At 44.3% G+C, this 16,162-nt stretch overlaps 1 protein-coding gene across 1 annotated transcript; it reads left to right on the forward strand.

Moving 5' to 3' along the window:
- The first annotated feature begins 1,564 nt into the window (after positions 1–1,564).
- ZBTB8B (zinc finger and BTB domain containing 8B) lies at positions 1,565–14,379 on the forward strand. The gene is made up of 3 exons (XM_007182453.2): positions 1,565–2,543; positions 11,079–11,257; positions 13,206–14,379. Exons 1-3 carry the CDS (start codon positions 1,565–1,567, stop codon positions 13,521–13,523), a joined length of 1,476 nt encoding a protein of 491 aa, XP_007182515.2. The 3' UTR covers positions 13,524–14,379.
- The last annotated feature ends 1,783 nt before the right edge of the window (positions 14,380–16,162 follow it).

Below are 16,162 nucleotides of genomic sequence, written 5' to 3' on the forward strand. Positions count from 1 at the left end.
TAGAAAGAAAGAGTGCTGAAGAGTTGTTAGCTGTGGTTGGCAGCTCTAACTAGGCCTTTTGGGACTCCAATAGAGGGAGAAGATGTAGGAACTTCTCAGAGCTCAGTGGGTCAGTAAATAAAAGGGGTAAGTTGATGGATGGCTACGTGGTTTGTGTGATGGGAAAAGATGGAGAGGAGAGCTCGGGGAAGGTCAGCTTCTGTCTTCCTCATTAGCAGATGGATTTTAAACTTGATTTATACTTGTTCTACTTAGCAGGTAAGAAAGGAGTATTCCTTTGTATTTAGCAAACCATCTTTGTCCAAAGCACTCTGCCAGGGGCTGTGGGGGAAATCTATGAAGTAAGACACGGCTCATGCCTTCAAAGGGCTTATAGTCCACTGACAGAGTAGGTCCAGGACATAAAAATACAGAGGAGAGAACCAAGGGTCGTGGAGTCAATCAATTAGGAGTGTCTCCATTGTAAGAGATAGAAAATCCAACTCAGACCAGCTAAAGCAAAAAGGGACTCAATTGGCTTCTGGGACAGCGTGAGCTGGGGCTCAGATGGTGCCCCTGGGCTCCATCTGTTGCTCCTGCTTGAGCTGGGCTGTCATCTGTGTTAGGCTGGTTCCCCTTGTGGTGTGGCAGCAGCATCCCTCACATCCCACATGCCCACAGAGTAGAGAGCGCTCTTTTTTCGAGACCCCAGCAAACATTTCATTGCTTTTCATTGGCTCTGACCAAGTCACATGGCCATCTCTGAGCCAATCACGGTGGTCAGAGGGTAAGATGTGTTGATGGTTTTAGCCTATGTTACCTCTTACACGTCCGGATCCTGGGGATGGTGCCAGCTTTATGCAAAGCACGTTGGCTGTGGTTGGGGCCAAGGATGATTCCACCAAAGCCAAAAAGGGCACTAAAACCATAAGAATGGAGAATGCATGCTGGCTAGCCCAAGCATCCACTAAATGTTTCCACAGACTTATGGTAATGGGTGTGAGCTGAGACTGTATTTGCCAGTCTCTAAGTTCTGTATTGGGATGCTGGGGACTCACCTGGAGACTGTAATTCTTAGATTCAGGTATTATTTATATTTTGAGCCTTGAAGAAAGTAGAATGTAATTTATAAGAGTATGAACTCTGGAGGTTTTGAGTCCTGGCTCTTTTGCAGCTGGATCATCTCCTATCTTCTCTGAGTCTCAAAAGTACAGTATTAATAAGTACAGTATTGTAACGTATAATATTAGTACTTACTCGTAGGGTTTTTATAAAAATTCATTGAAAGAATCCATGTAAAATACTAAGTACTGCACCCATGTACAATTAGGAATAGTTACTTTTCTTGTTTTCATCAGTTAACCCAGTTAGACAACCTTTGATTTTTGTTAGATCCCAAACAGCCCATATTATAAAGACATTACTCAACCAGGGTTTTTGGAAGAATTAAAAGAGAAACAAAACAAAACAAACAAACAAAAAACGAACATCTTATTTGTAAGGTTGGGATTTGTGAATTAACTGAAAAACAAAAAAATCTTGGCAGAGATCCAGGTTACTCCAAGCGGCAGCAGCTGGTGGAGAAATGGAGATGCAATCCTATTACGCCAAGCTCTTGGGGGAGTTGAATGAACAGCGGCAGAGGGACTTTTTCTGTGACTGCAGCATCATTGTGGAAGGGCGGATCTTCAAGGCCCACAGGAACATCTTGTTTGCCAACAGCGGCTATTTCCGAGCCCTGCTCATTCACTACATCCAGGACAGCGGGCGGCACAGCACCGCCTCCTTGGACATCGTCACCTCCGACGCCTTCTCCACCATCTTAGACTTCCTCTATTCTGGGAAGTTGGATTTGTGTGGGGAGAACGTGATTGAAGTTATGTCGGCTGCCAGCTACCTGCAGATGAACGACGTGGTGAACTTCTGCAAGACATACATCAGATCATCCCTAGACATCTGCGGGAAGATGGAGAAGGAGGCCGCTGTGGCTGCAGCGGTGGCAGCAGCGGCAGCGGCAGCGGCAGCAGCGGCTCACCGGGTGGAGAGTGGAAGCCCCAGTTCAGGCAGGGAAGGGACCTCCTGTGAGACCAAGAACTTGGTCTCTCCTGCCGAGGGGGAAGAGAGTGTGGATCGGCCAAGAGAGTCCCCCCGTGGTGACTGCAGAGGCTGCCACCCTCTGGCACTGGTGGGGAAAGACAGCCAGGGCGGTGGCTCAGTGGACAGCGACCGCTCCATTCGACCCAAACAGATGGAGCCCAAGGTGGAGTTCGATGCCGAGGGAGTGGAGGTGGAGGTGGGCGGACAGCTGCAGCAGCGTACTGCCCCGCTGAGCCTGGCCCACGGGGAGGAGGGTTTGCCCAGAGGCCAGGCGGTCGACTTGGCTTACAGTAACTACCATGTGAAGCAATTCCTGGAGGTGCTCCTGCGCCACAGTGCCGTCCAGAGCAAAGAGGACGCGGACCAGCACTTTTCTCGGAGTTTGGAGGGAAGACCAGGTGGTGCAGAAGTAGCAGCCATGAGTTCCATGATGGATGTGCAGACTGACTGGTATGGAGAGGACTCAGGTGAGCTCCATGAGCCTCCATCGTCTCTGCCACTCATTTAGCACACACTTGTGTGCCTTCTGGTCTCCCACTGTCATCCTCATCACTGGCATTGTCACTATTATCATCATCACCATCATCATCACCACCATCACCACCGCCACTGTTATCACCACGTTATCACTGCCACCACCGCCAGTAGGTATTAATTGAGCACCTGCTGTGTGCAGGGCATTGCCTCTTCACGTATGTTTGTCTTTTACCTCTGCAACTAGAGTATAAGCATGTTGAGTGCAGTATGGAGACATGGAAAGAACCCATTCTCTTCCACTAACCAGCAGAGAGACTTTGGTTAAATCATGACATTTCTTTGAACCCTTTTTGTTCAGGAGATAATCACCCCCACCTTGCCTTTCTCACAGGGTTGAGGACCAAATGAAAAGGTTTTCAGAATTTTTTCTCACATATGAGAACATGTTCTATACAGGTAGGAAATTTATCCTACTTTGTGTCAATCATGGTGCCTGGCCCATGTAGACACTCAGTTAACATGCTGTGGTTGATGGTGTGATTTACTGGAGAATATTTTAGAGTTGAATTTGGTTTCATGTGAGTAAATTTCTTGTATCCTTTGGTAGACTTTTTAAACAGGAGAAAATCAAACAAAAATTTAGTAACATGAACACATAGGAGAGACCCAGGAAAACTGAGTCTGTCTGGAGACTTTTAATTTCTTTCTTTTTTTTCATTTTTACAGTTTTTAATGAAAGATTACTTCATTCCTGCATCTAAATTTCATTTTTTTAAAAATCAAGAATGCTCTGTATGTCCGATTAAAACTTGACTTGAAAAACTTGAAAGTACGGTTTCTGGTCCTCAGAGACAGTGGCTTAACCAGCAGGTAAAAGGTAGCGGCTGTTTTCAGTGACTACACTCTGGGAACTTGTTGAAATCTAATTTCCGTGTATATAGTAGCACTTCACAGACTGTGTCCCCCTTTCCCATCCATCAGCCCTTCATAATGCCCCATGAGTTAGGTAGAAGAAGTGTGGAGAAACTGAGACCCAAGAGGGTTTAGTGAGTTTCTTAAGAATGCAGAGCTGGTAAATGTCACAGCTAATACTAGCAACCCTGGCTGGCTTCGTTTCACTCATAAAACAAACTGTGAAGGCAGTCCAAGCGGATAGAGGATTTCAGTGCACTGGTTTTGTCTGTCAACCCCTCTGCCTGGAAGCACAAGTATCAAGAAATAGTAATTCAGCTGTACGTCACCCTCATTCAGGTCCATCTGTCCATCTGTAGAGGCAGCTTTCCAGCTACAGGGGTCTGTGGCAAGGCAGCCACCCCAGCCGCTTGCCATGCCTGTTGTCCGCCAGGTGTTGATTCGGTTCACCTGGCTCTGGGCTACGTTTATTCCAAGTGCCAAGGCACAGAGTAGGACTGATTTGTTTGGTTATTCCTTTATTTGCTTAAATATTTGAGCACCTTCCTTGTGAAGATACAAAGGTCAGTCAGATGTGGCTCCAGCTCTCAGAGAACTGATGGCGTCTTAGAGGAGTTAAGAGGTGTGTAAACGGCACCGTGTGATAGAAAGGTACTAGGGCTGGACGACAGATGGAGGTGTGAGTTTCACAGTAGTCCAGAAGCAGAACTGGCTTCCTACTGGTAAGTCAGAGAGGCTTTATGAGAGTGGCATCTGAATACTCACTACTATATATAAAAGAGATAAACAACAAGGACTTACCGTATAGCCCAGGGAACTATATTCAGTATCTTGTTATAACCTATAATGGAAAAGAATCTGAAAAAAATACATGTATACGTATAACAATCACTTTGCTTTACACCTGAAACTAACATAATATGGCAAATCAAACTATATTTCAATTAAAAAAAAAGTGGCATCTGAAGGTAAGAAGAGAAGACATGGGGAGAAACTGTAGCCAGATCATGGAAAAGCTTAAATGCTAAAATGTGGGTTTCTATCTGTAGGCACAGGAGAATGTTTAGTAGTTTCGGAGCTTGGGAGTGGACAGGAGAGATTAATTTGGCCTCAGCACAAGATGGTGCAGAGATGGGAGACACGGGCAGGGAGACGGTCAGGAGGCTGTTACAGTAGTTCTGTGTTCACATTGCTCATCTCTGACACTAACAGACACTGTCAAAGCACATGGTCCTCCTATAATCTCTCCTCCCCTGGACCTCCCATCCCCAGCTCCAGCACCTGCCATTGGTTCTTGAAAAGTTCATCTATATCGGCCACCTCCACTGTTCTACTTCCCAATCTTTTCTCAGCCCACTGTGCTCTGACACTACCACCAACTCCCCCTTCCCTGAAACCACTGTCATGAGGTAAGCTATACATTTCCAGGGCCGATCCAGGGAGTGATTTTCAGGTGTTATCTTTCTTGACTACTCTTGGTAGTTAACTCTGATCTTTCCTTCTTGAAATTCTTTCCTCCCCTGGCTTCTGACACTACAAGTACCCATTGCTCTTACCTCTGCCCATTCCTTTTCAGCCTCATCATGGGGTCATTTAATGTCAGTGTGTCAGCATTCCACCATTGCCTTGCTTCTTCAACAGCTTATCATTCCTGTTCATTCATTCATTTAACAGATATTTACTGAGCACTTCCTATATGCCAGGGACTATTCATCGCAGTGACCAGAAGACAGTCTTTGTCCTCATGGAGCTGATATTCTAGCATAGGGAGCCAGACAATAAACCAATAAGTACATATATAGTATGAAGAAGAACTAAAGCAGGGACAAAGTTGATAGAAGGTGAAGGGGATGCTGTTTTATTTAGTGTTGACCAGGAAGGCCTTTCTAACAGGTTGCCTTTAAGCGAGCAAACTGTAGAGATATCAGGGAGAACATTCCAGGCAGAGGGAAGAGAAAGGTGCAAAGGCCCAGGTGTAGGATCACACTTGGCAAGTGAATGAAAGGAACAGCAAGGATGCTGGTGTGGCTGGAGTGGAGTGAGCAAAGCAGAGAGTGGTGGGGGATAAGTTCAGAGAGGTTGAGTGAGGGCAGACTGGGGAGGGTGTTGAAGGCCATGAGAAGGCCTTTGAATATTGCTCTTAGAAGGAAATCCACTAGAGGGTCTTGGCAGAGAGCGACTTGAGATGACATGTATTAAAAGGATCCCTCTGGGTATTGTGTGCTGTCACCTCCTAAGTGGGCCTCTTGCTCTCCTGTTGACCAGAGGGGAGCATCGACTATAGGGGAGCATAGGTGGGAGCAGCAGGACCGTTTAGGAGGTGACTGCAATAACCCAGGTGAGAGCTGTGCTCCTTGAATCAGTGTGGTAGCAGTAGAGAGGTGAGATGTGGTTGGATTAGGACTATACTGTCTCTGAAAGGTAGAGCTGACCAGATTTGCTAATGCCTTATATAAGTGGTATGAGAAAAAGAGGCGTTAAAGGTGACCTTACGGTTTTTAGCTTGAGTGATTGATTTAAATGTTATGTTTGTGGTGCCTTTTGGATATCCCATTGAAGGCGTGCAGTAAGTAATTACATCTCTATGTTTGGAGTTCTGGGGAGAAATCAGAGCTGAGATATAAATTTGGGAGTCATTAATGGGTCTATGGAATTTAAAACCTGTATGTTCCATGAACCTATAGATCTAGAAGGAGAAGACAAGAGATCTAAGGACTGATCCCTGACCCAACATTCAGAGGTCAGGAAAATAGGGGAACCAGCTAAGGAAACTGAGAAGGGGCAGCCAGTGAGGTAGGAGGGAATCAAGAAAGAGTGATAGATGCCAAGAGGAGAAAATGTTTCAAGAAAAAGGAGAAATCAACTATGTCCAGTACTGTGTATAGGCAGATTGAGAACTGATCATTGGGTTTAGTAATGGAGAGGTCACTGATGAGCAGTATCAATGAAGTGGTGGACAAAAGACCAAACAGTAGGCTTAAAAGAGACCTCAGACGTAGACGTGAAGATAGTGAGTATAGATGCTTCTTTCAAGAAATTTTGCTGTGAAGGGAACAAAGAAATGCTTCCATGGCTGAAGGGGCATATGAGGTTAAGGTTTTTATTAAGGTGGAGAATCTAAAAGCATTTATTTACTGATGAGAATGATCCAGGAGAGAGGAAGATAAATGATAATGGAAGAGTGAGGGACAATGGATAGATCGAGGAGAGATGGGGGTCCCATGTATAAATGGAGGGATGGTCTCGCCTTGGATGGGAGTGAGAACAATTCATTCATAGTAACAGGAGTGAAAGCGGATTAGATGTGTTCATATTGGAGGTTGGGGGGTGGCTGGGACCATGTAGACATTCTCTTTGCTTGCTCCGCCTTCTCAATGAAATAAGAAGCAAGGACAGCAGCTGACAGTGAGGAAGGGGTAGGAGGGGTGGGAGATTTGAGCAGAGGGAAGGTATGAAATAGTCACTGAGAAGAGTGGGAGAGTGAATGAACCAGGGAAATACTTAGGGTTCTTGGGCAGAACCAAGGGCTCTTTTGATATTATGGTAGTCAGATGGTGATGGTTGGATTGATTTAAAGTGAGACCGGACCAGAGTTGTGCATTTTTTTCCAGTGATGTTAACTTGCCTTGTTTCACCTACAGAATAGGCAGAGGGTTATACTGAATTAGATGAATGCAGATAGAGGGAGATAGTGGACCAAGGCAGCTGAGGGTATATGCAAAGGAGTGGTTTCATTGATGGGCTATAGGCACTCAGCTGGGGAAGGAGGGGAATGAGAACTCGAGGAGGGGAAGGGCAGTAAAATGGCAGTATAGTCCATGGCTTGGACGTCCCAGTAGAGAAGGAACACCTACGGGGTGAGCTGGAAAGATATAAAACGGTGATTGGAAAGTGGAGCGCTTGAAATGTGGGTTATGGAGTGAGTACAGTTATTGGCAATATCTAGGTATGGGGCCATGATTCTCATCCCTGTCTGTACATTAGACTGGGAAGGATGCTTTAAAAATATGATGCTTGGGTCCCACCCCACCCATTAGCTTGGGATGGGGATTGGACATCAGTATTTATTTTCATTTTAAGCTTCCCAGATGATTCTAATATGCAGGCAGAGTTGAGAGCTCTTTGTCTAGGATTGGGTGGCTGAGGTGGAGTGGAGGATAAGGTCTTTGGAAGAAAGGAGGTCCGGGAACAGAGAGGCCAGGGTATTGCAAGGGTCATTTTCGGTATTCACACCAAGAATTATGCCAGGAGTTGTGTCTGAAGGCAATGTGATCAAATCTCCAAGGAGTGAGGGGATGATCTAGGGGCTCCTGGATAACTGTAACAAGGATGGGTAGCAGTATCATCTGATGGGATGAGCTCCAAAAGATCTTAGGGTTTTTAAGGAAGGAGGGAGGGACAGTGGTCTGGAGATGACAGTGAAGCACAAGGAAGACCCACCCTCCCCTGATCCAGGGTGTCAAAGCAGTGGGTTAAGGGAAGCAGGGTGCTTAGGGGAGAGCCAGACCTCAGTTAAAGCAACCACTCCAATCTGCTGAGGACTCTCAAAACTATATTCTTCTCTTCTTTCCCTGAGCTCCAGATTTATCTGTCTAACCCAGATATTCCCCCATGGATGCTCTGAGCCTGCCTGAAACATCGTAAAACCCAAACCGACCTTCTCACCCATCCTGCACCTCCTTTTCCTCCTGTGTTCCCTGCCTCGGTTTATTCCACCGTCACCCACCAAGTCAGCTAAACCAGAATCGGTGTCATTTAGAATCTTCTCTTTCCCTGCTCTCTCCTCCCCAACGTGGTCATCGAGTGCTATTAATTTTACTTCTCAAACCTTTCTCCTCCTCTCCACCTCCACAGCCGTGGCTTTAATTCACGTCATCGCTCATCCTCTCCCACCTGGACTTCCTGCCTTTAATCTTGCCTCTCTTAAATCCTTCCCCTGCATTATCCCCAGAGGGATCCTTTAAAAGTCAAGTTTCACCTTGTACCTTCCCAGCTTAAAACCCCACCTGCTTAGAGAATGAAGTCCAAGTTCCTTAACATATCAGCATTGCAGAGGCAGGGAATTTTGTATTTTCTGTTCACTGCTGTGTCCCCAGGGCTTAAAACACAGCCTGGTACATCATAGGTGCTCAGTATAAATTTGTTGAATAAATGCATGAATGTGACCTTCTTGACCTTTCCTTGCCCTTTCCTCGGCTTCATTCCTCATCCCTCTCCACCCCACTTAATATTTCATATTCTCATTTACCTCTGTACCTAAGCATGTGTTGTTCCCCTGCCTGAGATACCTTTCTCTTTCTCAAACTCCCAGTGAACTCCTATTCATCCTTTAAAACCTTGCTCAAAGGTCATCTCTCCTGTGAAATCTTCTCTGAACTCCAGGAGAGAATTCATTACTTTCTTTTCTACATTTCTTCATCACTTTGAACTTTGCATGTGTTATATTATATTGTATGAATTTGTTTCCATGTCTTTCTCTCCTGCTACACTTAACTTCTTGAGGGAAGAAACAGGTATCTTGGTAAAGATGCACGTTGACACAGTGCCTCGCATGTAATAGGCATTCAGGTGAACTGTGTTTTTTTGGAGCAATCAGATCATAAGAGAGGAAGGAAAGTGTTGTGATAATTCATACTTTTCTGATGGAAAAATAGTTAACAGTTGTTTTTTTCCAAGGATTAACACTGGACCCATTTTACTGAATGTTTTTATAGTCGGGAAGAAGGTGATAGTACAATGCCAGGCTGATGGGGATAAATGATGGGAAGAGTCCACAGTGCCAGAGGAGTGAGCAGGGAACTGACATCTCAGTACCAGTGTGATCAGTGAGAAATAAATAATCCAACATATATATGCAGTGTTGAGCCATGAGCTGCTGCTTTTATTCTGGGAAACAGATTTTGGAGTCACTATAGATTATGCAAAATGTTAAGCATTATCAGGATGGGAACTAGAAACTAAAGAGAATAATCTTCACCCGTACATAGAATGATGTTGGGTTCTCACTTGACATTCAGTTTGCCATACTTTTGGCAGCACCTCAGGAAAGGTAAAGCCCTATTAGGTGTCCTGAGAAGGTCCCAGAGAAAAGGAGTTACTCCCATGTTAAGAGAAACCACAAGAGCCTGGCCAGCTTAATCAGGAAAGAAACACCCAGGTGATGATGATGTGACAAAAATGGTTAACATTTATGAGAGCTTACTATATGCCAGCTGCTGTGCTTTAGCCATTACCTCATTTCATTCTTACCACAATCCTGTGAGGTGGGAACTATTATCATCCTTATTTTACAGATGAGTAAAGCACAGAGAAGTTAAGTGAGATGTGCAAGGTCACACAGCTGGTAAGTGGTAGAGCCAGTACTTGAACTCAGGTTTCTGTGCCTGGAAAGCTTGTGTTACTAGTGCATCCACATATAATATGATGTGATCAAAGTCTGTAAAATTCTGAAGGGCATGGATAGAGGAGACAAATCTTGGAATACTACAATAAGGGTAACTCAGGAAACTTGAAAGGAACAGTTTTTATACATGTGAGTAATAATCATGTTGTCACCTTAACGGGTGTAGGAGCAAGGTGGAAAAAAAAGAGTTCTAAAAAATTTAAGTGAATTTTTAAGATATTTGATGATTTCAGATGTATAGAGTTAATATGAACTCCAAACAATGTAGAGTCTGCATCATAGCAAACCACTTCTACACATGCCTGGAAGCTATTATTAGGAGCTACTGTCAAAGAAAGCATGAATCCTGACCCAGTGGTCTGTTCCATCATAATAGTTTTTTCAAACTTTTGAGGGTCATTAAATCAACTCAGGAGGTTTGTATTAGCCAGCTCAGGCAACCATAACAGAATACCACAGACTGAGCAGTTTAAACAACAGAAATTTATTGTCTCACAGTTTTGGAGGTGCAGAGTCCAAGATCAAGGTGCCAGCAGGGTTGGTGTCTGGTGAGAGCTCTCTTTCTGGCTTGCATACGACTGCCTTCTTGCTGGTGCTCACATGACCTTTCTTCTGTGCAAGAGTAGGGAGAGAAAGCCATCTCTGGCATAGTTTCCTCTTCTTATAAGGACACCAGTCCTACCAGATTCGAGCTCTACCCTTACGGCCTCATTTAACCTTAATTACCTCCTTAAAGGCCCTGTCTTCACATATAGTCACATTGGAGGTTATGGCTTCAATGTATGAATTTGAGGGGGATGAAATTCAGTCTATAGCAGGGTCTCAATCATTATTGTCCTAAAATGAAATCAAAGAGAATAGACATTATCAGAGTGAGTATTATTTTGGGAAGCTTTTCAAGTTGTCCACATGAAGGTATATGTGTTCTAAGGTTGTAATATAAGCTGTGTTTTCTAACTGTGAGCCACAGAGAAGTTTCAAAGCTGAGGCCTTACAGCATTCCTTGCAATCTTATATCAGAAGCCCACCTTCTCCTCTGGCTGACTGGGAACCAGAGTTGCAATTTGCAGACAATGTTTTGCTGTTAGCTGCTGGTGGAGTTGGTGGTCCTTCTTCTCGACCTGGGCTGGTCGAACTCCCCTGCTCTGGATCCCGTCCATCGCAGGGCGGCCAGTGTTGTTGCTGCTTACAGTACCATTTGGTTCCGCAGGTGGTGTGCTGGTGGTGCCCATCAAGCTGCACAAGTGTCCTTTCTGCCCCTACACTGCCAAACAGAAGGGCATCCTTAAGCGGCACATCCGCTCACACACGGGGGAGCGGCCCTACCCCTGTGAGACCTGCGGCAAGAGGTTCACCCGACAGGAGCATCTGCGGGGCCACGCGCTCAGCGTAAGTGGAGGAGCCGGCGGTTCTCTCAGGACGGTGGGGTGGGAGTGGGGGTGGTTCATGACGTTTGTCTAACGTGAGGGCAAAAGGCCAGCCTGTCTTTCTCTTTTCTGTCCACTGGGGTATTTCCAGAGAATTTTAAACATGTATTTCTGCTACTAAGTTACACCTGGGTTGGTGGCACTTAGAGAAAGTTAAAACTTACATGGTAACAGACTAGTTTTCTTAGGAGGAAAGTTAAGAAAGTTTAGACCCTAGTCAGGGATGGTTGTCAAAAGGCAGAGAACACTGAGGCTTAGACAGGGGATTGTGGGTCTGTTCTCTGTGGTGTGATGCCAGAGGTAAGCTGCATTCTCGGTTTCCCACCCAACCTCAGCACCCCGGGGTGGGGAAGAGATATACTGCCATTTATAGGGCTACCTGTGAGCAACAAAGAGGACCCCTGCCCAAGCGGACCTCCCCTCCCACTGGCTGCCGCCTAGGATTCTGTCTCCCATATGAGTGGGTGATTCCTACCTGCTAAAAAGCATTCAGGCCATTTAGAAAGGCATTGCATTTAAGATTGTCTTTGAGCAAGGCAATCAGTCTTTGGAAAATCCAACATAAAAATGGTTTGGATTTCAAGACACTATCAAGAATGTGAAAAGACAACCCACAGAATGGGAGAAGAATCTTTGTGAATCATTTATCTGCTAAGGATCTAATAACCAGACAACAATAGGTCCCTGGGTACCTTTAAGATGTTTCATTGGTTGGAATCCTCATTCCCTCTATTTTTCCACTTTGTACGAGGTCCAGTCTACTGCAGCCCAAAGAGGTGGTCTTCAAAGGCTCCATCAGGTTGCAAGGGTCACATACACACTCGGGTTGGCTCAGGCATTGGGGGTTTAGCATAGGCAGCCCAGGAAACCTCAGGGGAAGCAGGGACAAAGGTCAGGATGTAACGGCAACTCCAGCAACCTGGGTATCGTTGTTGGCCCTTCTCCTGCATCAGCCTCTCTCTGTCACTGCCTCTTGTGTGTAGCCTGCATCCAGAGCTCTCTAAAAGAGAGGCTCTGATTGATTCACAGATCCCCTATTGGCTGGAGTTTCTGAAAAGTGCATGCATTAGAAAGATAGTTCCTTATACAGAGGGGACCCCTGGGACTGCTGCCCTCACAAGGAGCTGCATGGAGTAGGAGATCAGGTTCTCTTTTCTAGTATGCAAAGCTCTTTTCATAAGTAAGGAATGCATTTATCAATGAAAAAGTCAAGGGTGAAGCATCTGCTGGCACTTTTAGAGAATACACTGTCTGGCAAATCTGCCTTCCTAATAACTAAACAATCCAAGGTACGTAAGAGGCCATGCCTAAAATCCTAATCGGTTCACTGAGTGCCCTTTATATGCCAGGCACTAGGGATGTAGTAACAAATGTGACAGAGGACAGAGAACATGAATGAGGATAGTCCGTGACCTCTTGGAGCTTAGAATCTAGTGAATTTTACCAATGATTTGTTAGAAATAAAACAAAGGGAGAAGTATAGGTGAGACTATGTAGCTGGGGGACCTAATCTGGCCTGGAGCATCAGAGAAGACTTCCTTGAAAGTCATTAGTGGGAATTCCCTGGCGGTCCAGTGGTTAGGACTCTGAGATTTCACTGCCGAGGATGCGGGTTCCATCCCTGGTTGGGGAACTAAGATCCCCGTAAGCTGCGCGGTACAGCTGTGGGGGGGGGGGGAAGGCATTAGTAAGGAGGGAGGGGTGACGGGGGGAGGAGGGCACACTCCACGCATGTCCGATGGCCCTGGGGTGGAAAGGACCTTGGTGAGGCTGAGACTGTGGCAGAGAGAGCAAGAGGGAGAGTGGTGAGAAATGAGACTGGAGGGTCAGCGAGGGGCCATGTCTCATGGGGCCCTGAAGGCCATGACTCAACCCCTTTTCTGTGACATTTACTGTGCTGGTGATTTTAGGTCCATAGGTCCAACCGTCCAATTATCTGCAAGGGCTGCAGAAGAACCTTCACAAGTCACCTGTCGCAGGGGCTGCGGCGCTTCGGGCTGTGTGACAGCTGCACCTGCGTTACAGACACACATGATGATGATGACGAATTGATGCCCATCAACCTTAGCCTGGTGGAGGCTTCGTCCGAGAGCCAAGAAAAGAGTGACACAGACAATGACTGGCCAATCTACGTGGAGTCTGGTGAGGAAAACGACCCCGGCGGAGAGGATTCGGATGATAGACCCCAAATTCAGCCCAGCTTATCAGATGGAGAGATGCTTACGTAGCAATAAATTAGTGGAGAAGAGGGTTTAGAATTTGTTCTTGCCAGTTCTGTGGTTGAAAGCCACCCTTTGTCCAATTTTGTGGAACCCTGAGAGGAACATTTTTTCACTGTTAATTATTTGCATTTCTGTTAGACTACATGGTGGAGGTTGGATTCTGACTCAAAGGACTTTTTAGTGCCGCCCCTGATTTCTGAAAGCTTTCTGAGTGAATCAAGGTTGGCTCTGAGGCGTCCCGTTTTTCCTGCCGTGCATCCAAACTCTGGTTGGGAGGGAGATAAGAAAATCTCCATACTTTTTTCATAGTGTCTCAATCTTTCTGCATTCCTGTGTCGTCATCCTCTTTCTCTGAAAAGGTGGGCAAGAACATATTAAGTTTTGAGATCAATCTTACTTCTGCCAAGCCTCTCCTAATGAATTCCGTACTTTAATTTTCTGGTGAAGTATTAAGGAGAAAGTTTCCTTGATATAAGGCAGACAGGGCCGTCTGGCTATATGACTGTAAAAATTACTTTCTAAATCTAAGATTGCAGTTTTAAAGGCTGGGGGCATTTATGTGCAGACAAGCATGGAAATGAGCTGAAAGTTTCCTTATGGCACTGTGACTTGCCCCGTTGAATTAAATTTTAAGTTAGCCCCGGCAAGGGAGCCTGAGAGCCCAGGTCTGGGTGGTTTCCCTGTCTGGCTTGGGATTTAACAATTCTTTGCACACAAATAACCTGTTTTATGATCATAAAACAAGGCATTTGGGCAAAACTCAAAATGCTCCTATGCATTTTCCAGCCATTTCCAAGAGCCACTGCTGTGTAACCTGGAAATGCAGCCACCACTGACATTCCTTTACTTCGTTTATGAATAGAACTTTAATTGGAGGGAAAAGGTAAGCCAATATAAGCAAGTTATATGTCTAAATTGTTTACCTTTTAAAAGATCCTTTGGAGGGAAAGGGAAGGTTACTTAGAAGAACAGGTTTTTAAAACAAGTCTGCTTTTCACCCACTTTGCAGCCATGCAATTATTCTAACAAAAGAGACTGTACTTCTTTAAAAGTCTAAAGAGCAGGAAATATTAGGGATTAAAGATATTTAAGGCACTTTCATAATTTTGTCTTATGTTAAAGTATCCAAAATGAATTTTCTTCCTTTAATTTTACTATAGTTGTATTTCAAAAGATGGTAAAAAACAAAACAAAAACACTTTCCTTTCTGCCTCTTGAACAAAAAGAGATAATCAAAAAATTGTAAATTGGCTTGTAAATAAATGTTAGCATTGAAGGGTTCAGGAGGTGTTTAAACTGTACTTCTCAATAGAAGTTAGAACCCTAGGATGGTGCTGGCCCCAGACAGCAGCTGAATTCCTGGATCCCAGTCCACACAGTAGGACCACACATTGGCCTGAAGTAGACTGGAAGTTTAAAAACCAGTCTATTAACAGAGATAGTTGGAAAATTATTGTTCTAGATCAAGAATTACACATTGAAAATTTTCAAGGACCAGAAACACTTCTTACCAGAAATGAAAATATTAGCATTGTTTTAAAAGCAGGACCTTAGCAAAAGGGAAACCTAAAAGGAGGTGTAGAAGATATACTTTGCAGGGAGTTATGTTTGATATTTTTGCTCTCTCCATTCAAAGCATTTCTGATGTTTTAATATGACTTTTCTACCTCACAGTTCAACGCTCTGCCTGCTTTCTCTGGCAGAGCAGTGATCCTCTCTGGTGACCCCATAACCTATTCACATCACTGGGTGCAAAATAAAAAATTTTACATTAGAGATTACACTCTAAGACAGTGATTTTCAACTGGGGGTGATTTTGCCCCCCAGAGTACATATATCTGGCAATGTCTGGAGACATTGGCTGTTTGGAGTTTGCGTGTTGGCATTGGGAATAACTGAATTCGGTCGCTGAATTCTGTCACTTTTAAAGGAGATACTTCCTCTGTGTGGACTATCAGATAATAAACTGTCCTCAGTTTTAAATTTATGTTCCCATTTGGTGGTCAGTATTTATAATCTGCACAGTGTCTTTGAGGTTTAATTTGTGGAGTTGGTGATATTTTTATAAGTAAATTCACAGTTGGGCCCAACGCAGACCATTAGTGATTTAGTTTATATTTGGCATCTTTCTGGCATATTCAGTCCAAGTTTGCAAAGGGATTTTTTTTTTTAACTTGACAAAATAGTTCTGAAGTTTATTTAGAAAAACAAATGACTGTATGTAATAAGCAGATATTTAAAGGAAGAGTAATTTTGAAGACACTTCACTGTAAGATATTAAAACACACTTTAAAAATAAATAAAATACTGCAGTACAGGCTTAAGAATAAGAAGTTCAATAGAATAAAACAGCCTGGCCATAGTGTGTGTATATATAAAAGAACAGCTTTAAAAACGTCTATAGCTCTGATTACTTACAGACAAAAATTACGTATATTTAAAATTTTAAAAGTGTCTTGCTGACCTGTGTTAGCACTTTCAAAATACCTGACAACATACAGTGTGGTTTTATTAACAAGTAGTTGTAGACCAATGCTAACATAGAAAAATAAGACCATATATTAACAGGCAATTCACAAAATAATCTAAAATAAAATCTGAAAAATATTGTCATTCCTTATTTAAACTGAAGAAATAGGAATGAT

This window comes from Balaenoptera acutorostrata, chromosome 1 (assembly GCF_949987535.1).
Source record: "Balaenoptera acutorostrata chromosome 1, mBalAcu1.1, whole genome shotgun sequence".
In the NCBI taxonomy this organism is placed as follows: Eukaryota; Metazoa; Chordata; class Mammalia; order Artiodactyla; family Balaenopteridae; genus Balaenoptera; species Balaenoptera acutorostrata.

What these genes read in the sequence shown, in the direction of transcription:
- ZBTB8B (XM_007182453.2), top strand. Translation starts at nt 1,565, where the DNA reads ATGGAGATGCAATCCTATTACGCCAAGCTCTTGGGGGAGTTGAATGAA. An exon ending in CTGGTATGGAGAGGACTCAG is followed by an intron (nt 2,544 to 11,078) that starts GTGAGCTCCATG and finishes TTGGTTCCGCAG; the next exon opens with GTGGTGTGCTGGTGGTGCCC. An exon ending in TGCGGGGCCACGCGCTCAGC is followed by an intron (nt 11,258 to 13,205) that starts GTAAGTGGAGGA and finishes TGGTGATTTTAG; the next exon opens with GTCCATAGGTCCAACCGTCC.